Source organism: Hesperophylax consimilis, chromosome 3 (genome assembly GCF_061612785.1).
Source record: "Hesperophylax consimilis isolate HC1 chromosome 3, BYU_Hcon_1.0, whole genome shotgun sequence".
Taxonomy (NCBI): Eukaryota; Metazoa; Arthropoda; class Insecta; order Trichoptera; family Limnephilidae; genus Hesperophylax; species Hesperophylax consimilis.
This window is the reverse complement of record NC_142838.1, coordinates 17,997,167-18,022,792: the sequence shown is the minus strand read 5'-3', so window position 1 is coordinate 18,022,792 and position 25,626 is coordinate 17,997,167. Positions and strand designations below refer to the sequence as shown.

General features: G+C 32.9%; 1 protein-coding gene across 3 annotated transcripts in view; it reads left to right on the top strand.

The window, feature by feature from the left end:
• exp (expansion) overlaps window positions 1-25,626 on the top strand; it is a 248,645-nt gene that overhangs the window by 3,455 nt on the left and 219,564 nt on the right. For all 3 annotated transcript variants that reach the window (XR_016305059.1, XM_089648887.1, XM_089648905.1), the window contains exon 2: window positions 5,660-5,892. Coding sequence is in view for 2 of the 3 variants with exons in the window: in XM_089648887.1 (XP_089505013.1) it covers window positions 5,831-5,892 (62 nt within the window). In the remaining variant the exon portion in view is untranslated. The remainder of the gene's footprint in view (window positions 1-5,659; window positions 5,893-25,626) is intronic.

The following is a 25,626-nucleotide window of genomic DNA, read 5'->3' as shown; positions in this document are numbered from 1 at the left end:
ACCCCAAGTGGTTTGCTACGATTGGTTCATCGGGTGAGGTGTGTTCAGGTCTTGACTGCGAATGTGACTCCTCACCAACTGTTCAACTGATCGGGAGAGGCCGGGTGTGGAGACTCCAGCTGATCTTTCTCAACTCATCGTCTTGCACCGCAACGGGAGGGATGGATTCCTACCTACCTCTCATACCATTTTCCCTCCCAGAACTCCCACTCCTTCCTTTCTTAAAAAGACTCTCCATACACCATCCTCAAAGATGACATAGGCTCTGAGGAAAATTATTTTCCTCAGGCCTCCTGAGGGGTTTAATAAAAAAAACACCGCCAGGTTTCAATTAGTTCTTCTTATTAGTCTTCTCTGTAGCCAAGATTGTGGCAAATGGAACAGGTACGCTGTATTCTATGTCGTTAATTTAATTTATAATTTTATGTTATTTATTTCGTTTAAATAACCCTTATAAATTCTATACTGTGCTTCTTCGGTCTTAACTTGAAGGTGGCATTTATGAGGACACTTCTTTGAACAAACTTTGTGGGCAAAATGATAATTTATTTTAAATAGTACCTAATGTCTTTCTTGCACTACGGTAGACAATTTGTCGCATTTCCAACACTTTCATTAATTTTATTGCCCTTTCGGAATAAAAAACGTTTTTATTGCAACATAAAGTCTCTCAGCAAAATTGTAGCAAACATTAAAACACCCTTTAATACAGGTAAAACGTTTAACTACCGTTGTGATAACTATGCTAGATAACATAGATATATTTTATTTTTTAAATTTATAAAAAGGAAAGTTTTTTTAAGTTTTTCCTAATAATTTGACTATCAATTGAATGCAATTAAGAATGATTATCAATTGAATGAAATTAATTGATTATCAATTGAATGCAACAAGACCAAGAAATATCATCGAATTTAAATAGTCGATTTTGCATTTCTTAAAGATGAACTCTTTGAGTTTTCTCTCCAATAAATAAATCTAATTTACATATTTTATGTGCAGATGCTCTTTTCTGACCTTTACCAAACAAAAAATTAAGGAGAATGGATCCACCGCCAATAAAATTCAATATTTAGCCGTGAGTAAATGAGATTTTTAAACGAACAAAAAAACTTGTATTGTGATTGTCAATTCAGTGGCCGGATTTCTCTGGCCTCGACAGGAAAAGACTCTTCGATATTCTCCATTTAACATACCAAATAAACTAATAGGTATTTACATATCTCCTTACAATTTTGTGTTCTAAATTTTACACAACTGATAAACGACCAAACACAAATGGTTGTTTAAAATTTAAAACACGTTGAACTTAAACATCAGTGAGGTCCCTAAAATACAACAAAACATTTTATTTTTATTTGCCAAAAAACTTTAAAAATATATTTTTTCGCTTTCTGTCGATGACCCACAATTACAGCAATAAACATAAAAGACTTTTTTAGGAATTATTTTTGTAATTTATTTTCGAAACACATGGGACAATATATGCAAAAAATTTCAATGCTTCAATCAATGGACATAATTCAAAAAAATTACGGAACTTAAAAAATCGGATAAGAAAAAGCCGCACAAATTCAATGACACAATACCTTATCGGTTTTCATACAAACAGATTGTTTTTAGTTAAGATTTTTTTTTAAATATTTGTTAAGTTTACGTAAAATGTTATAATACTATACAAATTAAAGGAAAGACTTTTGGGCATCGTTTTGAAAATAGTAACGAAAAATATTTATATGATGGTATCACCGATCGACAACTTGAGTCACAATAACTCATGACAACATAAAATTAATATTGTAAAATAATTTTCGGTTATGTGTAATATTTTGCGATGACTTCATGCAAAATAACGACAGACATTGAGATGAGTTTAAACGATCTAAAAAATACAATCATGTTGTCTTTAGTATGTTAATACCTCATCTCGGTCGATGACATTAAGAACTGTTGACATTTGGTTGAAATTACCGGTAAGCAAGACTTGATTCTCTCGCAACATAATATTTATATCTATTCGTTTGCTATAATCTGCGGAAAATTTCGCAACACTTGAACAGCACAAACTTCCATAAATATTGCTGAAGGCAAGTAACTTCGGAGCTCGATACAGAGGTGGCAGGTTGTTCGTATGAGGTCTATCCAATTATTTATAAGGCAAGTAATGCCCACGATGTCTGCCCGTATGTATGTTAGTGTCAGATAAAAAAAAAACTATGAATTTAATTATTTCGAATGTCTTGCATCATAAGTGTGATTCAATGGATCGCCTAAATTTATGTTACTAACTATTGATTGAGATAATTGAAAATTCATTTAACGCACGTTATAATGATTTTATAATTTTTGAAGCGGCACACAAGAAAGAACGTAATATCTATATATATATATATATATAGAAATGATGCATTAACTGACAAATCGTAAGTAATTTGTAACTGGCCACTCCTTAACAAAACATTTATCAAACCCTTACATCAGGTATAGCTAATATGAAGGTGTAAATGTTAAGGTATACGATTAACTCGCAAATATAAAACATATAAAAACTTAAATATGTAACTAAATAAAATGTAAAAACCCAAAGTGAGCGCAAATAAATATACTTAATTTAGTTAAATCTTGAAAACTGTTTACTGAAAAGCAAGGTTCAGTCAGAAAGGCGTGATCTAATTAAATTAAAATCTCTGGAGACAGTTTCAACTGTCGTCTCTGGAGTCATTTCATGACTCCAGAGATTTTAATTTTAGGTCAAGGCGACTACAATTTTCAGTGTCACTTGAGCCATCATAATATGTGTACCTTTAAAATATCCCAATATTTGTCAGTAAATAAGAGATGACATTATAAGAAATAACATTTTGTGGCAGAAGGTGAGAGACTCTGACAAAGCTAGGTGGTATCTTCTAATGTTTCTCAGTTAGATCACGCCTTTCTGACTGAACCTTCCTGTACCTACCTTATTTGATGACTTTAACTAGATACTCGTAGTTATATCTAATGATTACATATGTCTTAGAGTAAAGAGGAATACTTTAAGTAGATTTAATTGGGTTTAGAACCTGCATTAAGGTTTCTGCGCTAAGAGTATAAATAACAGGTTTTGAATATATGCTAAATAAGGCCATTAATGGCGAAGATGAATACTAAATTGATTGAAATTATAATCACGTATCTATTGGCAAATCGCAGGTAACTGTTACTTACCAACTGTTAAGTTGTGCTTGTAACCAGTTTTATTGGATATAGCTTACTGCCGCTGCGGTTAGCATCAGATGAATGCACCTATAAAACTAATACTGATGGTATGTTCATTTGAAACATCAGAGAGATGTCAAGGTGGTGTAAAATTGGGCAGTGGGGACCAATAAGGGCAAGATTGATTCAAATTTACCCACTGGATACGTTAGAGTAGCAGTATGTATTTAGGTACATGTTTCATTCGCAACACTCTGAAGTAAAATTGGTCGAAGTTTTTTCAACAATGCAGTGGCGTTACGAATATCTTGGCAGTCTGGTTGTGAGATAGATGCCCAGGGGCTTTGCCATACCTACCTTTTCACTTAAAATCTTGGGCTCTTATTTTCTGGTTACCATGAACGAATTTATTTATTTATTGAATAAATTTTGAAACGTGCAAGAAAGAAATACAGAATTAAGAAAATTAAAAAAATATATATTTATTTATTATTTTTATTAAAACAACATTTATAAAATATGTAATCATTCATAAAAGGTGTTAAAAGACTTACCAGACTGTAACCAGATGATTCCTGATGTTTTTTTAATGAAATGAAATTTTTGTCTCCCGTGACATTTTTTTTTCAAAAACAAAAAATTCTTTTACATGTCGTCACTAGTTATTCAGCCAAGAACCCTCACCCCGTCCCTAACTGTCCAACCAACAGTTTTTTAAAGCAATAATAAATCCATATTTTTGATTTTATAGATTCTTATTATCGTGATGTGGTGAATCATTTAAATTTACTGAATTTAAAGTTACTGTTCTTTATACAAATAGAGCAGCGTAATTGCGACTCAAATTTTTTTACCTCAGATGGGTGTTTAAAATTTTACCTGAATATTATAGACTTAGAAGGCTTGTATTTTCTAAAAAAAGCACATTATGTATAATGGATATTAAATATGGATGTACGTGCACCGAGAATAAACCGTGATCCAGGCGTAACTACATTATAGCCCAGTCAACATTACTTCATGTAAGAAACTAATCGTGTTGTAAAAAAATACACACCTCTTGTATTTTAAAAAATTTTTTGTTGGTACATAATATCAATTTATAATGAAGAGAAAAGAAGTCAAATCGAAGATTAATGCACTACTTTTATATATCATACCGATTGGGAATATGTGAAATTTTCATTTTTTTTAATATTAATTATTATTTAATTTTAATATTAAATGTTAGTTAATTTAATGTTAAATATTAGTTAATTTTAATGTTAAATGTTATTTTTTCAAATATTCCCAATCGTTTTAGGAAAGAAGCGCTTACTAGTTTCTTCTATCTTTAGGTCAATCATAACCCACTCCATCCCGGAACAACTAACCAAAATTGCACTCGTACCAGTCACGTTGATTTCGAGGTCATTAAGTGCGACTTCTTCCTATAATAACTTACTAGCCACGACAATCTATTATTTACAGTATGGTAATTTATATTAATTTGTAAATAATTAATATAATCACTAAACAAAAAGGTACGGTAAATGTGTTAATCATCACGATAATAAAATTACTTTAAGCGCAAAACTATAGGTACTCCATAGCACCTTCATTATTAATAATGATTATTGTGCGTTACGTATGAATGGCTGAAGGCATTCCACTAAGAATAATATGCAAACTTTTATGATCGATGCAATTACAACGTGCATAATATTCAGTTAAATCAGCAATAAATTACATACTTTATTCACTTCCTTGGTCGCAGAATACGTTATTGTATTTCCCAAGTGGTTGCGGAATTCTCTCGTAATGCTCTCTTATCAAAACTCTCCATTTCGCAAAATACCACTATTTTCACTCTCTATAGATTTACTCTCGTCGACTTGACTGTCTCAGTACTATCTCGCCTTTCGAGTTTCCGTGGCCAATTGGTAAAAATGCACGGCATATTTATATATTGTGCCAGAAACATAAATTAAACAATTTCGTAACCCTACTTCGTGCCACTCGTAACAAGGCAAATGTATAAGCCCAGTGCGTGGAAACGATATTCGAGTACATTGGTCGCCTCCGGGCATTAAACAAATTTGCGGTAGTAGTCATTATTTACTATTGCGACTATTCCAAACTACGAGACTACACTGAGATATTGAAATCATAAGGAATACAAGTAATGGTCTGAAGATTTTTTTTACTCCGATGCTTAAGCTGCCTATTCATAAATTTTATTAAAAAAACTTATTTGTTGGTGAATCGAACACTTGTCGATATAATCTTAACAAATAAACGTTTACTGATATTGTTCACATAAAAACGTAGGCAAATGTTAAAGTTTCATGATTTAGTGAAAAAAATATGCCACGTAAATATCAAGGCCAGTAATAATTGATAGGCACGTAATTCAAAGTGTAATTAATCGATACAAAAATCAATATACGCCTGTTCAATTATAATATCTTTTTTTTTATAGATTCTTCTCACGATTCGTGCCACAGCGGACAAAGGAAATACTGAAATCAAAAAGTGACCTAAAACAAACAACAAAAGTGCTTTAAAGTGTGGTGCTTGTGGGATAAGTGAAGTAGATTCTATATTAATCAGTGTTGTTAGGTCACCAGCAGTTTAAGCCTAAATCTTCATCATGATGTCACTGTACAGGACCATCAAGGCTACTGGGACTGCCAAGAGGCGTCGGGACAGAAGGTATGTAATCTTTCAGCTCCTAAAACTTAAAATATTGTATGTGTATTTATAATCTATATCAGGTCTTCACAAAATCCCGACTACCGAAGGTATAAGACGTCACAACGCCTCGTGGGTATCTTTTCCAGGGGTTACATCATCCTATTCGGTTTTCGGTCAATTTATAAATAAGTTACTTCAATATAATATTTTAATTCGTAATTAATGATGTAAAACATTCTACCAGTCTGACCCGCGGATAAGTTAATGACATGTATGCGGTCACAGACAATGGCTAGAAGCGTCATATTACAAGTATGCGGATACAATGGGAGGCTCGTTAAATGTATTAAATAATAGTTACAACGGCAATTCAACCTACTTTATTCATATTAACGTTTACTTATTTAATTGGGAACGAATTAATTAGCGTAACGCTATGAATATTAAAGCCAATTTTACAACTCTGTGCGAAAATTCTAACTCTAACTTTATGTACACAAATATTATCACAAGCTATTTAAAAATCCCGTACGTTTACATAAGTGTTATTATAACTATAAAAAAGAATCTTTCTGAATTAGAAAATGCTCTCTACTAATAATTTCTCTACGTCAAAGTCTCAGAATAGACTGCGCTGAAAACCGTTACCTTATAACCTAATCTAACCTAACTTAACATACTACATTTCTACACATATAGACATGCCTATTTATTAATTACCACACTCTCACTTAATATCAGGGAGTTGTCTCAGTTAAATATTTATCTATGACAGACGTGAATAAATATTACACAGGACCTAGCATGTGTGCACATTTATTGACAAATGTTTTTTATCGGTAGAATTCTATTAAACTTTATAAAAATGCTGGTGTTGGTATTTCAAGCATTCAGTATTTTAAAATGTTGGTCAAACCATGTTATTATTTTCACATAAATCTACGCTTAAAATGCTTTATGGAATGGGAAAATAAAGAAAATCATATTCATGGTTTTTGCAATCCATTGAGCTGAGACCATTAATTTTTATGGCTCGAAGTTTTAACCGTATAAAAATACTTTAAATGTTTATTTGTATTTATTATTTATGCACTTAGTGGTCAATGTATATATATAGGTATATCTGATGATTTATCTATTACGTAGGTAGCGTGAAATAAGTTAAGAAAAAAGATATTATATCCGCATTCAAAACTGCAAGCAGATATTTAAAAAAATTTTTGGGAATGTGACTACTGAATATCGCACAAGAGTCCAAACTGCTACCAACCGCTCCCAATCGTGGTACCTATATTGTGAGGCTAGAGGTATTAGAGAGGGGAACGAGATGGGGAAAAGGAAGGTGGGGAAGTACCTGGCTATTCAGATCTCGTCACCAAACATAGGATATCATTTATTTATAAAAAATCATTTTTATTTAACTTTCTATAAAATAAAAAAAATAAATAAAGTTGTACCTACTTCTTCAAAATAATATTTTTTACAATTATGTTTTTGTAACACGTGATTCTGATAATATTATTGATATAAGCAAAACATAGTAATATTTTATCTAGATACTTGTAGGAACATACCTAACTAGGTATCGATACTTCATAAATTGTCATTAAATCATTTTCAAGGTAGCAGATCGCGTTTGCGGTTTTCAATTATTGTTTAACTGATAAAGTGTGGGACGTATTTAAACTGTAAGGAATTGATTTTTTTAAATTATATTTTTGTCGCCTTTGACCAATTCGAACATTGAATAAAATGAATAACTTTTAATTCCCACCAGACTTGGTTTTTTTCGTCCCAACGATTACGAAACCTCTGCCGAAGAAAAACTAGTTAAGAACATTTGTCACGTAGGTTTCAATTCTCATACACTATTTTAATTATAGCTTTCTTATTTGGAAGGTATTCTGATTGTTTCAAGCAAGCAACGCTTCGATTTTGATTTGTGGTCTCATCGGGGTGATACTGAGAATATCTCCCACTCTAAAACGAGGTAAAAACCAATATTATTTTAATGTAATTATTTTCGAAAATATATATGAAGTAAAATTTCTCTAAATAAGTACCGTAATCTAGGGTTACTTAACTTAATGGACTTTTTTACTTTTTATGGAAAACATACTTTCTGTTTTATGTATATAAATGAGTCATAGTTTTTTTTAATAATGTAAAGTAACTTCTATGAGAGGGTGACATTGCATCACTTGCATTGTATTTAATTACTGTGTATCTCATTGGATACCGCATACTGATGCACTGAAATGCCATAAAAATATATTAGCAAAGTTTATAATCTTACCTCTAATAGCACGGGTAGTAATAATAGAAATATGTATTTATAAATGTAAATAAGTATGTTAGTCATCTAGTTATAAGTCACATTATAACAATTGATACCCATTCGGTCATAAATATGTATAGTTAATTTTTAGCTACTAAACTAGTAGCTTGCAACTAATATTAAAAACTGCTAGACTGATTTTGAATAGGTTAATACTTCAGATCCTTGACTAACATACGTATTAACATTTACAAATACATATTGCTATGATTACTGCCCGTGCTTTCAGAGAGGTAAGATTATAAAGTTTGCTTAAAAATTGACTATTAATAAATCATAACTCTAAGTATTTATTATTCAAAAGTTTGTAAAGTTGTAAAGCTACCTTTACGTGATTTTTCAACAAAAACTGAGATATAAAAATGATTCGAACATCATTATTTTTACTACTAGGCATCCCTAAGAGTAATTATTTGTCATTATCTTTGCAAAGTTCCCCTTAAGATGTTAATTAGCTCCGATTTATGGTTCTGACAAGAAATAACGGTTCCATGATAACTCAAAACAGTGACAATTCTACACACTTTTAAAAAGTGATATAAAGACATTAGAAGCGATGAAAAAAAATATTTTTAAACCCTAGCCTAACCTAACCTACTTAACCCAGTTAATAAAGTTTTTGTTTAATCACTTTCCATGACTTTATATAACTTTTGAAAGATGTGATGAATTATCATTATGATTAGTTATCCGGTCACCGAAGTAACAATAAAATAAAACAGTCAATACGGTCATCAAAGCTCTTATTTTAGGTATACAGTTATCAAAACAGCATCACATAATACTAATAACAAGCAATTGAATTCCTGGACAAGAATAGCGTCATCATTACCGTTACTTTAATCTTCCTGGTAATTTAGCGACGAACAGCGGTTAACAGTATAAAGATCTGGCAGACGCTATTCAACAAACCGCCTTCGATAAATCAATCCGTCGGGAATCACTACCGGGTCCAGTCACCAAGAAGTGGTTTGAGGGCATTGTTCCCGCATCTGGAGGACCGGGAAGTGCCGGGTAATGCCGGGTGGGTAGGGAGTAGGTACCGTATGACCATATCGGAGGCCGTTCGATTCCCGAATATACGCTCTGTGCGGGGCCACTCACCTTGAAACAATGGCGTGACTTGGATTTTGTGGACCCACAGCAAACCAAATTAGCCTCCCTCCAGAGATTTATTTATACTGGGTTTTTACAGACGATCTCACTTACGTGAGAACAATCCAGTTATAAAAACTCAGTTAACTATATATAAATAAACATAAAAAGACACATTCATTTTCATTTACCTAAATAAAGATTAAAATATAAAACAAATAAAAATTAAAATTAAAATTAAAAATAAATATGAAATACAAATATTACAGAAAAGTAAGAGACGCAAGTAATACATAATATAATCAGTGCAACATTATTTAACAATAGTAGAATTTTTTGTCTGAATCCATACAAATTATCGACAAAAATATCTACTTCAGCACACTCAATCTTATTATACAGTCGACACATTTGGGTCAGAGGGCTAAAACAGGCGATGTTATCTTTGAAAATATTCTGGTGTAAAATGCTATGGTGTCTTAAACAATGGGATATACCTATAGCAACAGATAGATATTCTCAGTAACTCCCTGGTAAGAGACCATCAACCAGTATATTTTATATATTAGGTATAGCACCTAATTCTAGATTAGAGAAGACTCTCATTTTTCCCAGATTTTAACCATTGAATTATATGTGTTTTGTGAGCCTTCATAATCAGGTAAGTTTTCCTTTTTCTCATCGGCTTCTTCTCCTCACTTTCTTCAGTCTAACATGATTTCCCAAATAACTGGGGTTGGCTTTCCATAGTCCCACAGACCAGTATTCGTATATTATACATTTAAAATTCAAAATACAAAGTGAAAAAAAAGTGGTTATACTACCTACTACGTACCTATAATTAGTAGTTCTGTGAACAGTAGACTTTGCGAAAAATTGAATATTCCGATTTGACAGCTCATGTGCCAGAAAGCATGAGAGCAGAAGTAGATTTTTTTAAACTCAAACAATACCAAATAATAACTGGACAGTTAAATTTGCTAAGAAAATATTACTGCCATGGCTCGATAATAATAGTTATTGTATAATTTACATTGTCATTGCGCCACTGTCAAAAATCATCTCAAGGGCGCTGTGTCAACAAGCAAACGAATTCTTTGAGAAGCTGTGACCTCAATTTGGTTTATTTTCAACAAAAGGATATGTAGCTATACTGCCGCGGTAGCTAAAAACACAGTGTCTCTCTTGACACTCTCCAGGAAAACACTGTGTTTTTACTTACTGCGGTAGCACAGGTAAAGGATAGATTTTTTTTGTATATTGTTATATTGTACAATTTTCATGCGTACATGTGATTTTAAATGCCCCCTTGCTGCGGGGATTCTCACCACACAGTTCCGCCACTGCCTTGCTGGCGAATTAATTCTACTTTTTGCTCGGTCACCGAAAATAAATTGCGAACGCGGGTGCAGCGAGTATTTGCAATGCGCCCGCTTCGTGAGTGGCGCAACAGAAATAGCAGCCGTAGATATTTTTTCAACCAATTGAAGACAACGGGTTACTGTTGAACGGTTCATTTATTGCATGATTAGAACTCATTCTCAGCTCTCCGAATATAACACGAGTTTGTGTATTTCTAAACAGATGGGTTGAAATTGTGTTTTTTTAAGTTATTTCAACAGATAATATCTACAAACACAGTACAGTTGCAGTGAAAATTAATTGCATTTTATCCAGTAAAATCCAGTGTTTACAAACTAAGTAACCATCTCGCGATTTCATTTCATCGTCATTAGTTAATTTCGTATTTGAGATTTCGTTGCATAATTGCATGGTTCATAATTAAGTGACTTTATATTAATTATTTACTTAAGACGGGTTGTTTCAGAAACTTTAAACAATTCGTCAAATTTCAAAGTTAAGTTCTGTGAAAGTTTTGTTCATGTTCTGCTATTATTTCAGTTCCGTCAAGCAACTAGCCTATAATGATATAATAACAGATCTTGAATAGGACTTTCACAGAACCCGAAAATGAACGTTGAAATTTGATGAATTTAATAAGGTACTTACCTACTTACAAAACTTCTGATTTCATATGAAATTTTGGTTTTGATTTATTAAATAAGAGAAAATTAACACACGCCTTGGGACGCGAGGTCTACTGTACACAGAACATATAGTCATAATTGATTTCGTGCACTTTATTTTGCCCTTTTGACTGCCTTATTGTTATTTGCAAGTTGGGAGCGGCTCACGTGCATTGTGCGGCTAGTCTGGAGGTACATATTCATATTGGCTTATACGTAAACCTACCCAGTGTTTGATTTGCTTAATTTTGCCTTGCGTTCCAGACACATTTCCATTACATTCTGCCATTCGCTTGAGTGTCATTTACTACCTATTCTCCATACACTAAGTTCAACCACTATTAATTTATACTACTTTTAAATTTCCAAATTACCTAAAAATCCCTTTCTTAATCTTTCGCTTACACTTCGCTTGAATCGACCTTGTGTGCTTTTCGGACGTACAAGTTCTTAATACGGTTATACGTGGTTTTACAATGTATACGCCCCTCTAGGGAACTCATTTCTACTGAATTCAGTCAACTTTCGTCCAACTTTCAGTCAACTTCCTTGCCATGTTTTATAAATGGTAACTGATTTATTTCTGTATTTCGAGCCGCGCTTCCTATAACAACTTTTTACGAGCACCTACTACATTCAGTCCTCCTTTAATTGAATTCCCCGCATTCACTCTTCCTACAATGTTTTTATCTGCCTTCCAGTCGCCCGCGAACACGATTCCCAAGTACAAACTCATCCAATTCTCCAGGTTTTACCGTTTATAACTATGATTATCTAGTGTGTTCTTTCACTGAAATTATAATTGTCGAGGCTTGTTTTCATTAACTTTTTCATCACCTAAAGTTAGTTATCAATCAATCGACATTCCTACGTTCACCACATTCCAACGTCCTAGGACATCCCGTACCTCACGAGCATACATTCTAATTGTACTTCCCAAATACACGAACTTATCTACTTGCTTCAATATGTCACAGTTCATGATATTATTATAAAGTGGAGACTGTTTACGTATATTAGTTCCCGTGAGCACTCAGGCCATAGGCCCATTGTACTATCTCCCAGTTTACCTTATTCCTTTAACAGTAACCCGGGATAAGGTTCACCGGGGTTGTCATTGGATATGTGGCTGTGCCTCCTGATTACACATTGTGTCTTCCCAGGTATCTGAGCCTTGTTCCCAAAAGGTGGGACATTGACTTGGTGTTATCCACTCCCAACATGTGTCTTCTGAGATGGCAGTGTCCCGATAGAAGTCCTACCAATGCCCTCAGTGGGTTTCTGTCCATATTGAGTATTTGTACAGTTGATAAATCATATCAAGTATTCATGAGTTCAAAAAAAATAACTTTATTGATACGTCTGAAACACTACAGAACGTATAAACATTGTGTTAGCGTTGGTACAAATCTGGGTTCAAACTCACAATAGTTTTTCCGAGTGAATTTGTCGGCAGCTGCGATCGGATTGGAAACCATATGAGTAACGACCTGATTGACAGACATTTCCACAGATGTCGTGCTCGCCGCGTGGCATACCACTCGCGCTTCGAGAATTAATATTACCTGAATAATGCCTCTTTGTACTGTCCGTATACAGTCGGCTTTTATTGGTACGAAGATGGCTGGACAGTTCAACAGCTGTACTTGTTGTTATTCATGATCATTGAATTGGCCCTCGTGGGGCATAAGTACTATTAAAGACGTTGTTCTCAAGTGCAAGTATTTGGTGCCAAGTAGAGTATACGTATCTTCATGACAAATTGTGTAACTGAATTCAAAATAATAGTTCGTTCGTTCGTTTAGTTTTCATATCAGGTCTATTTTAAAGTTGGTGCGTGAAAACTGTGCATTTTGTAAACATATTTCATGATGACAAATATATTATTTATTTACATACGAAGACGTTACAGGTCAGAATGCAACTCTTTCGTCTAACTTTGACAAGAGTAACTTATGATATGACAAGGTTGAACTGTTTGAACTGGATCAATATTATCAATATAAGGTACTATACAACACAAATAAATACTTAGAATTCCTGTACGTATGCGACTAAAGTCATACAGGCATTTTGGTAATAAAATATAACGTTTAGATCGAAAACTATGGATGTTCTGTGTCATTTTTCTTTTTATCTGAACCCTGTCAATGGCAACCATCTATATCAGATAAATGGTAAAGTCTTATAAACTGATAAAAGTCTAAAAAGTGGTTACTTTTTACCGCCACTCGTACTCGTTTTTCTCAGAATAAATATATTGTTGGGTAAAACATGGTCTTAAAAGCAAACTTACTGCTGCTAATTTTATTTAAGTCGGATACCATCAAGAATATTTTGTAGGCAGTTAAAGAAGCAAAAATTTACTTTCAGGAATATTTTTTGGACAGTTAAATTTTTCTTGTCAAAGATATTTTTTTAACGAAAATGAAGAGGTCATTCCATTGACTTTCAAAGCGTCGTGCCACAATTCACAACATAAGTTATTGTTTCATCTGTCAAAGGTTTTAAATAATATTTTTGTATTTGAGTTCAAATAATAACATCTCCGTCTTTCAATATTTGAAAAATTATAAAGATATTTACATCCCATCCCAAAACTTCGAGTGTTGAACAAATGTTTATTCTTGATTGTCAATGTGAATTCATCTCTGACGGAATTTTAACCAAACATGAAGAACAAGAGAAAAAAAATCCAGAGAAATTTCCAAATTACTTGCCACATCAAAGATACAAAAAAATATTCAATCTAACATTCAGATAATTCAGTTCTTCGTTTGTACGAAAGCACTTTAAAACGATACTTATTAAATTATGTAAGTATGTACTTATTAAATAAATTATAAAATAATGGAGATGTGCTCCGGCAAGGCAAGGGTCCTGGGTTCGAGTCCTAGATGTGACCGTATCTTTTTCTGTTTCAGATTTTAGTTTAAAAATCGTTAATATTGTCTTCAATAATTAAATATTAAATTAAGTATATGAAATACCAACTCATTAAATTAATTACTAATTATTATTATTATTATTAACATTGACTGCACACAGGAGGCCCTGAAGAAAATAAATTTCCTTTGCAGCCTGTGTAATCTTTCGGGAAGCTGTGTGGAGAGTCGTTTCGAGGAGAGTTCTCGTATGTAAAATTTCAAACAACTTATTAGATTACGTGTAAAATAAATATGCAATGAAGTAAATAAAATACTTATTAAATAACAGATATTTTGCAAGTTTACCTGTTAAGTTACTTATTACGCCCCATAAATACGATTGCTTTGCGCAATTTGTTACATGAATGAGGTACGATTGCTCATTACACGAATGAACTGCCATTCGTGCTAATTTAATAATTGACAACATGACTGATGACTAATAACACGCGTGAAATTATAAATAGATGAGACAAAATGCCAAGTGATCATCCATCATCATATTGAGAAACCGCGAGTAAATATTGTGCTTGATTGATGCAAAGACGAAATAAAGTTAGTAGTGACGCTTGTTAAAATTCACCCCTAGTTACAAGAATAATTGGATTTCTCCCTACTCGTACAGTGAAAAGAACAAAATGTTTCCTTATGATTTAGCTAGCAGAGGATTTAACCCGACGTTGTGTAAGTTCGTAGTGTTTTAGCAATCTATTTCCTGCGTTGTTTAAGATTGACTCTCAAGGTTCTAAAAGTTTGTCGTCTACGCTTGAAAGAGCTCTGTGGTTTGATGATGAAGAAGTCGACAGCGTAGTTGTTATTCAAAGAACTTAAAATTACATTCACACAAATAAGATAATCATTGAAGAAGATAATAAAATAAACAACTCTTAATGAAAAAATGGCACAGAAAATAATAAGGTTAGTGGTCGAAACTGGGACTCGAACCAGGATCTCTAGTCTAACTGGGACTGGCACTCTACCAATTTATTTTCTGGGTATGTCTGTTTCATACACTTAGAGAGGTTGATATTATATGGTCAATGGTTAAATATAACATTGAGGTTTATAAGCGTTCTATAAGTTACTATTTTTAATAAATATTTTTTTTAATTCTCCAAATCCCTGTTGACAATGACAATAAAAAAACGCTTTTAACTTGGGCATCAACTGATAGTACTCTGAATATTATTTGATCGTGTATTTTAAATAGGATATTATGAATTTTAAACTGTTCATAGCTTATTCAATATTCTTATCTCTACAAAAGAAACGAATGTGAAGAAATACGATGTACATAATATAATTACGTTGTAGGATATTGAAGAGGCTCGTTAAACTCCCCCACTGTTTTATGGAGAGACCAGAGACAATAAATAAGCCATCCCAAATATTGCATTTCCGCCAACTCACTGCATGATGAAATGCAAATGGCTTCGCAGATTGCATAACAATATTATTCGAAACATTTAAACGTATTTAATTTTAAATCCCCTTCATTTGCATACATTTAAATGGATCGCACAAGAATCCGAATGCAAATGCATTCAAATGATGACACAGATTTAATTAGCTCACCATCACCCAAAAGTAAAATAAACTGCTTTTACAACCCAGCTTTGCACTCAAAGATATTAGAAGAACGAGATATGCTATGTTGGCCGCCGGACCGTAGCCGGAGTACTACCTAATTAGGGTACTTTGAACGGTATCGGGACGTGTACGCACAGAAATCTGTTCTATGTATTAGTGCGGATACCTTAGCGCAAGCGAAGGTGTGCAGTAGTATTGGTGAACAAAACCGGCGACACTCGAAAAAACAATTCCACTCAGTACGAACTGCGCATAGCACATCTCGTTCTTCTAATATCTTTGTTTGCACTGGATTCAGATTCAGATTCAAAATAAACTGCTTTAACAACCCGGCTTTGCATTGGATTCAGATTCAGATTCAAAATAAACTGCTTTAACAACCCGGTTTTGCACTGGATTCAGATTCATTTTAAAAATAAACTTCTTTAAATCAAAAAAAAATATTCATATCTGTTAATAAAAATAGACGTAGCATAGTAAAAAAAGCTTTGTTTTTACGTGTTGATTTTTAAAATCATTTTCATTGCAACCACCGCGCAAGAATTAAAAGTTGTGTAAGCATTTCGTGACGCCCAAACTTAATGTTTTAGAATTTTTAGTGACACACAAACACTACAAACAGGTTTTCCATTTTATAGTTAAGATCCTTTTTATCTTTAAAATCTTAATTCGTATTTCTTTTCTTGCATGGACCATATCTCGCGCAATTCCATATCATCATGTCACATTTTTAACGTGCTCAACAAGCACATAAAAAGCGGGATAAGGGTGTACTGTAATGAATTCGTTCTTCGACGCTTATCGGAGGTTAACACTTATTTAGGATTACCATTAGTACAGTAGATAGAATAACTTATGGCATTTCGTAACGTTAACTTGATTGCGAAGATAAGGGCGCCTCGGAATACCTATAAGGTTCGCCCTTCGCACTCTGAAAGTGTACTTGAAGTCGTGTTGGTCTATTTAGGGCATGTTAAACAGAACTAGACGGTTAGGATAATTTAAGATAACTCAACAATGGATTGGTAAATTATTGCTTGCTATTTATTTAACTGAACTATAAACACGACGGTTTATTTTGATAAATAGTGTAGTTTTTAGGTTGAAGGTTTCATGTTTTGGTGATGACAAAGTGGTAGGTACTCTCTGTATCGCTCTGGTGAAAGATCATCATTCAGGATCGAAACGTTAATTGAAATGGGGTTGGTCATATCAGTGACCAGATCTGAAAAATGAGGTACTTCCTAACGTTTCCTTTCTTCATCCCTGTCCTCGCAATATACGCCAGTTGAATTGATATGTCATAGATAGTCCCGTTAGTATAAATGCAGTTAGGACTCAGGCAAGAGAATGACTATTCGCTTAAATAACGAACACTAATTGAAAATGCCTTAAGGTCCCATAGTAAGCGTTCAAAGATAGTTTGAAAGGGAGATATGTAAAATCGAACGTTAGAGTGAGCTCGAAAATATAAGAAAAAAACATAATAAATAATGGAAAATTGTGAAAATATTTAATAAAACACCACTCGTTTGAAATAGAGCATAATTTCATGGTAAATGCTTTAGTTTCATTTAAAGAGACACTGTGAATTTTTTCATGCCTAAAACAAATTAAATAACAGAAGAAAACGTGTTTTTTATAATTTTCGGAGCTTACTTTCGTTTTTTTCTATCGAGGGGAATATACTATGTGTATAATTACCGTAAAGCATTACAAATGTATTTATATTATTTTCAAAAATAACATACTTTGTTTGGAACTTGAATACTTAAGAGTGTCAAATAGAAACAAGTTTTAAATCTGTAGAAATTGGGAATACCAACTTTTTAATAAGCAAACTTTGGAAAACATTTATTTTACCAGAAATAGAACTTTTTAAGATTTTAAAAGCTTTGTTTTGCCTTGTATAATTGATAAAATCAGGCACATTACATTATTTATGAGTAGACAGTTTGGGCTGCATGATTATTAATACTTTATCAATTCGCTATTATCCATTGGCGTGTTCTAAATATTTATTTCATCGGCAGATCAAAAGATTTTTGGCCATGAATACAAAATGTTCCAAAAAAATATTCAAGAGTTGAGCTTGCCACTTATCCTTTGCATTCATTGAGCGCGTATCTCAAGAATGTTGCAATCGAATATCATTGTTTGCATAAAACGAGTTCTGGAGAGCTTTCGCCTTCAAACAAGACAAGACAAGAGTGCGGAGAGGCTCCGATATTATTAGAGGTCGACCTCGCGAGGTGGAATGCCGCCCGCATCATTCATTCCCTTCACACCCCCTCAAGTCACGTCAGGGCTCGGATTCGGGGTTCAAAAATGCTTCATGAAAATTGTTCTTCCCAACAACTGCTTGCTGGGAAATCGGCTGTACATGTAGTAGTAAATTAAAAAATATATATGTTTTTATATTGGAATAACTTAGAAAATATTAACCACTATCAAACGAAAAATATGTAATAGGAAAGACAGAAAAAGATCTGGGAATCTCACGTGTCATTGAGTCTTTTTCTGTATTTTCTGTTTCACACCTAACATTTGAGAGTGGTTCATACTGTCTCCAAGGAGTAAATTTATTTTCCTGCCATGAGGTAATTTTAACGCAATTTTTTATTAGGTAAGAATGTTTTTTAAAATATCATTTAATTCAACTTTTGATTTTTACCATCTTATGATTTATATTCAAAGATTTTGCTTGTCCATATAATAGGAGTTTAAACGTAGGTACCCACAACAATGCAGTACAAGCATGTGACAGTTAAATAGGTAAGTAATCTATCTATTTATATTATAGTAATAAGAATATTAATTGTAAACAGTAATCTGATATTCGAAAATAATGTTCTTAATAACTAGGTTCTTCTAGTGAGATGTACACAAAACACTATAACCTACAATTAATGTACAATAGGGTTCCACGATAAATCAACACATCGACAATTCAACACACCTTTAAAAAGTGATATAAAGTCATAAAAAACGATGAAAAAAATAAATTCAAACCTTATCTAACCTAACCTATTTAACCCAGTTAATAAAGTTTTTGTTTCGTCACTTTCCATGACTTTATATAACTTTTTAAAGATGTGATGAATTATTATTTTGATGATTTATCCGGTCACCGTACAATAGGTATCTACACATCATTCTTCCTTTACCCTAAATAATTTTAAAATATACAATCCATGTACTATGACATAATGAAGTGTTTATATTACAATTGAATTAATTTAACTGTAAAATAAATAAATTGAAATAACGAAGTAATGGAGTACAATAGAATATTACTTACCTATAAGTATTTTTAAAACGCACCAATATTAATGTGTATTTTTACAATGACTTATTTAAAAATAATATAATGCCACAGACATCCTCTATTTTGCTTATTTTAATATCACTATTGTAGGAAAAAAAACATACCTACATGGAAATAAATCGTTGGAATTAGAAAAATCGCCATTTGCAAAACATACGTATATATTGCATGAAATGGAAGCAGTGATGTAGGAATACATAATACGTATATTTTCAAAAAAATATTTTAAAACGTCACGTTAAAAAAATTACCTATTGAATTACATGATTAAAAATACATGCATCGTAATTCCTACATTTTTTGGTACCTAACCGTAAAGCACCTATTGTAATTGTTTTTTTCAATATTCATTCCTATTGGAATTTGTTCCAATGAACCGCACGCCCTGCGATTTTATCGCTATTATCTTCGAAAGAGATAGCTTTCGAAAAATCGCCAGTCGAACAATGAAACCGAGTAGAGTACTTTCGTAAGGAGCAGCGGGATCCCGGACTTATGTAATAAAAAGATCTTTTCACATCATGACGAGTGAACCCTTCTAGAATGATATGCGTTGGCGAACAGTTAACTCTTTTATGCTGGGTTTAACGCGAAATTATTGTAAGGTCAAGTGAAGTTACTTGGACTGTATTATGATTTATGGGCACTAGAAGCGTCTGTTTAAAATGATTATTCAGAAACATCGCACATGTCTGATATCAAAAAGGGTTAAGGGCGAATTCCGACCAAAATTTTATGATGAAAAACTAACTTTATACGCCACAAAGTAATTTTGGAATTATTTCGATTACCTTTAACCCGTGACTAGTGTACTTCTTAAATAAACCAGAATAATTTGACACATATGATTAATATAAATCAATATATTTGGATACGTCCCTGAGTTATAAGTACTTGTAGAATTGCCCAAGTGAAAAACCATTATTTTGAATCAAAACTTTGCTAGAATTGGCTTTAGTCGTGTTTGGTAATCATAGTCAGTTTTCTGTCAAACCGTCATATACTCTATCTCCCTTTCACTCCCACCAGCCTGTTAAATTCTTATTCTAGATCCTAGATCACAACGGGATACATGACATTTCGTACAACAGCAAATGCTTTCTTAAGCAACCTGAATAAACTTTTAAGCAAGTGTTGTCTGCAAGATTAAGAAGACTATATTAAAATCCCTTCATCATCATCATCACTGTTGGCTCTACAACCCCTGGTGGGTCTTGGCCTCCTTAAGAGTCTTCCTCCACTCATCTCGGTCCCGCGCCAGCTCTCTCCAGTTTCGAAGCTCCAAGGCAGACAAATCTTTGAGGACGTTGTCGCTCCATCTTAACCTTGGCCTTCCCAGGCTCCTTCTCCCTATCGGTCTTGAGCTCAGTAGATATATTTAAATTTGAGCTCAGCTCAACTATATTAAAATCCCTTAAGCCAAAAAAATCGGTTTCGACTACTTAATTTTACCCTTCCTTAAAATGATAAGGATCTCTCTACTGAATGCCTTCGAAGGTACTGAGATGCAATGAATTTAATGTGCTCTGATCGGTCATCGAACTCGAGCCGGTCTCATTACCAGTTCGCTGCTATCGAAATTGAAAGTTAATTAATTATCAAAGTGGCGAGAAATCGATGCTACGCAAAATAAATTAACCCCACTCTAATTGAATTAGTGATGCCAATAACTGCGCGTTCAAATTAATTATAAAGTTGGGTTGTCGACGATTAATACCAATTTGATTTTTTACAACAACGCTCCTTGAAACGCCAATTGTAGGCCAGTGTCAGCGTTTGATCAAATAATGACCAGCTGTCTAGCACGACAATCATAATGTTATGCTTATAAGTTTGTCACATTTTAATAATTAAAACTTTAAATATTTTAAACTTAATAATTTATAACAGATCTACTTCCTTTATGCTTTAAGTCCCGAATTCCGAATTACCGATTTATAACGTATGTAATTTATTTCTCCTTAACACAATTTATGTTGTTTCTGAAGGTAATATCTATATATTTGTAGATTCGAAACGGTAATTATATGGAATTCCCTTTATAGAAAACAAGCGAAGTTTTCTACGAAAATTATTAAGAACACATTCTGTTGTTTTAACAAAAAAATCTATGCAACTAAGGCATTTGTGGAGCGATTTTTGCTCTATTTTAAAAGAATCGTGTTGTATTATTTTTTCACAATTTTCGCTAAATTATTATCGTCGACGTTACCCACAACACAGTTTTCCCAAAGATGACATCGGCTCTGGGGTATATTACTTTCCAAAAAGCCTCCTGTGTGAAAAAATTGCAAAGTTTTCCTGCCTTTTTTCTCCTAAATAAACCTGAAAATGTATTTTTTTCTACTATGTATTGAATATTTAATTCAGATTTACGGTTCGTCATGACCATCCAACAGTAGTTAGGTAATGTGGTTTGTCATTGCTTACACGAACACTTTTATTTGGCAGTTGATTTTTTTATTTCAGATTGTGTTGATGTTTATTTTGGTAGCATAATTCAGCGTATGTTTGTTACTTTAGTGACGCGAACTGAATTTTTATCGAGTTCTCTTTGAAGAAAATAGTTTTAAATCTCCCCGATAAAAAGAACCTGCAGATTTCTCAGTGTCAATAAAATTCTGCGAACAATTACAATAGAATAATATTGTTAGACCACTGTGGCGTCATGAAATTTTCGAACCATTTTTGCTTAATTTTTTATTTTAAGTTAACACAACTCTTTTTAGCTAGATATCTTAACAATTCAATAATGAGATATCGAGCTGGAAAAAACATTCAATTGTTAAAAAAATAATTCCAGAAGCTCAGAATGACAACAAAATATTGAAAAAGTAACGAAACCTGGTATTGCGTATGTAACAGGTCATAAATTGTCTAAAATTGAGTTCGATTTTTCAATAAGCAAATCACGTCGTAGAACTGGATATGAACGATCGCACGAAAAAGCGCAAGAACGTAAATAACGCAGATATGGAAGCTCTGTGGATATTAATATGACCGAAGCAAAGCTGCAATTTCTCAATTGTCAAGCACTAAACATTAAACATGTTCTGAATATAATAAGCAATGGTCCACGAGAAGTGAACTCGCGGCGCGTGGGTGACGGTGAACTGGAAGATAGTAAATCCAGCTCGTTGTGGAGTGAAGTGGTCACATAGATAAGTCAGGGTCAATGTAAAATATACATTGCCAATCGGGTGAGAAGTCAACAGACTTTGAAATATTATTTTACTTTCAACTGCATTCACCAAAAGATGATATCAAAAATTTTTTTTTGGTAAAATTAGCATTTTTAAATTATCATCAAATACATCTTCCGTGTGCGTTCTAAAATTTTATTTTATATGTAAGTATATCTCATGACCCTCTTTCCTTATTACTATAAGAAAACAAGGGTATAATTTGCAGTAGGTAAACAAAATGAGTCTCGTCTTATTTTTTAAATACATCCATTTGAATTTCACTTTTGTTTTCGGTAAAGAATTCATGCAAATATTCGATGCGGAAATGAACCCACCCCGACATCCGATTGAGCTAAAACTCCGCAAATAGACTTGTTGTCGAGACAATTGCTTCTATCAAATTTTGGTGGCAATCACGCACACATACGCATTTCTCTGAAATCGAATGACATTGTAGAAGATACAAAATAAATGTCAGTCCTACCCGATTCACATTTTGTGAGGTTAGTAGTGTTTGTCGGCTCCATTGCCTGGGCAGGAAGGTTCTATTCTCAGACAAACTTTCTTTGTTTTAGAGACACTTTAAAAATAGATGCACTGTAGTAATTTTTTTGATTGTTTATTGGCATTTTCAAAACTTTATAAAAACTGCTTTGAAAAAAATACATTTATCTTGACAAGCATCATAGAAAATTTCTAGATACTTCAAACAAATAGATTTTACAAAGGGGAAATTTAAAAAAAAAATTATGTTTTGGATTTTTGTTTTCGTCAAACACTATGGAGTTCCGTTTTATTTTTTAACAGATGTATGTAACCTACTTTTTTACAGATGTGTGTAATGTTTGTAACCTACATTGAAAGTTGAAAACTTTACATTTCCCTAGACATTTTGCACTTATATCACTTTCTTTCTTTTCGCCAAAGCGCAACGTTCGAGTTCTTGATGATTTAGAAAAACAAACAGATTTCCTTACCTCAGAAAATGTTCGATATTTCCTATCAAATTATGGTCACCATGTTACAATAAATGAATGTTAGGGTCCTTGTTGCTAAACATATCGCATTCCGTGGGAGTACCTCCCTACTTCAGATGTCACTGACACGTGATCTGGCAATGAATCTGTGTTCTTACGATGCAGGTCATGTCAAAAAGTTACGTTTACCGAACTCCCCTAAAAATAAGATAAATACGCACCGATATTTACAGTTCACAGAATAGCTTATTTGATTTTTTATAGATCCTTAGATAAGTACAAAGTAGAAAGTACCTCAGTGATATCACCTTACAATCTTTGTTAAATACTGCCTGCACGTTTTAAACTTATTTCTCATAATTTAAAACCTTAAGTATCACTTTAAAAATATACCGCATGGCTTAACGAGCTGCCGGAAAACCTTAAGTCTGCTCCAATTGAAAAGTTCAAGATGTTGTGTAGGAGCCACATCAAGCAAGAAAAAAAAACATAGTATATTTGTATGTAATAATTAATTAGTCATTTTTAAACTTAAATGTACAAATTACTAAAATAAAAACAATAAATAAAAATAAATAAATAAAAGATTTATTTGTTTGGTATTCAAAGTTATTGTAAAAACTGTTTTACAAACCGCTGATCCTTGTACTATTTTAAATGCTTTATTTTTTTCTACTGTTATGCTCATCACCATAAATAAACTAACTAAACAGAATGCTGTTTCATGCAGGGTAAGAAATATGATTTAATGCCATACAAGTATTCTGCCTAGCAGTACCTAGTAGGCACTTACTCGTGTATCGTTTCATTAATAGGTACTTTGATTTTTTTACCCTTGAAATGATTTTGTTCTTTTTATCTTATGTATATAATATACTAGTGCAGACCCTTGAAAAATCAATGGATGGTTTGAGTTCTTCATAAATCAGTTCCGATTTTGACAGTTAAAATAATATTATCTACTATTAAATTTTTAATTTCTTAATGTTCCCTAATATATTACAGAAAAGATTAAAAATTTGAGGTACCTACATTCGAAGCAAATCAGTTCCAGTTCCATTCAGTGTTCATTAAACCAGAGTTATACAGGATAAACTCAACCGAAATTAATATTTTTGATATCTATTTGTAGCGTCTACGACTTTCTCTTCCAAACAATCCATCCTTCGACAAATTTATATTCGAGTAAATAGTGATAGTTTTCATAAATAATTTATCTATATAACTATTGCGTTAATAACTTGCATAGAAGTTTGCGTTCATCTATCCCAGTCCGATCACGCAGGACAATATTCTCTATATAACTATTGCGTTGCTAACTTGTATAGGAGATTGTGTACATCTATCGCAGTCTGATCACGCAGGACAATATTCTCTATATAACTATTGCGTTACTAACTTGTATAGGAGATTGTGTACATCTATCCCAATCCGAACAAGCAGGACAATATTCTCTATATAACTATTGCGTTAGTAACTTGTATAGAAGATTGTGTTCATATATCCTAGTCCGGCGACGCACGACAATATTCTCTATATAACTATTGCGTTAATAACTTGTATAGAAGATTGCGTTCATCTATCCCAGTCTGGTGACACACGACAATATTCTCTATATAACTATTGCATTGTAATAACTTGTATAGAAGTTTGCGTTATATACTCTTCATCTATACCAGTCCGATCACGCAGGACAGTATTATGATGATTACGTTTTTCGATGGCCTATTTATTGTTTCAATTTCAAAAATCAAGTAAGAAAACCAATACGTAGGATTCACAGAGCAAAGGTAGAGTGCGTTGGCGAGGTTTCTGCATTTCAAATAGCCTGTTTATTATTAGCCATATTATGGTTTTATTGTTGCAATTTATTTAGTCTATCGCGTTGAATAATTATGTTGTATCATTCGGATCTATGGCCAGAGTCCCGCTGGCTATTCACATTTCTCTAGTCAAAGCTTTGCTTTACATAATACTCTATTTTGTGCAACAAATGGCATTCAGACATAAAGGCGTATTGAATTTCTCGAGAAGGAGGTTGATTAAATAATAATCGAAGGAGATACGTAAATCGCGGCTTATTATTTGTATTGCATTTTCAATTTAACAATAATGTACAGGAAGTTATTTTCGTCTTGTAAAATGCTGGTTTATTAAGATTGAACGGCTTGGTAAAATAATATATGTATGCATTCTTCATCTGTTTATTAAGTAAATAACTGTGATTCTATTTGTGCAGTGTGTAATTTAAAATATTGAAATAATACAATTTTAATAAATTTTAT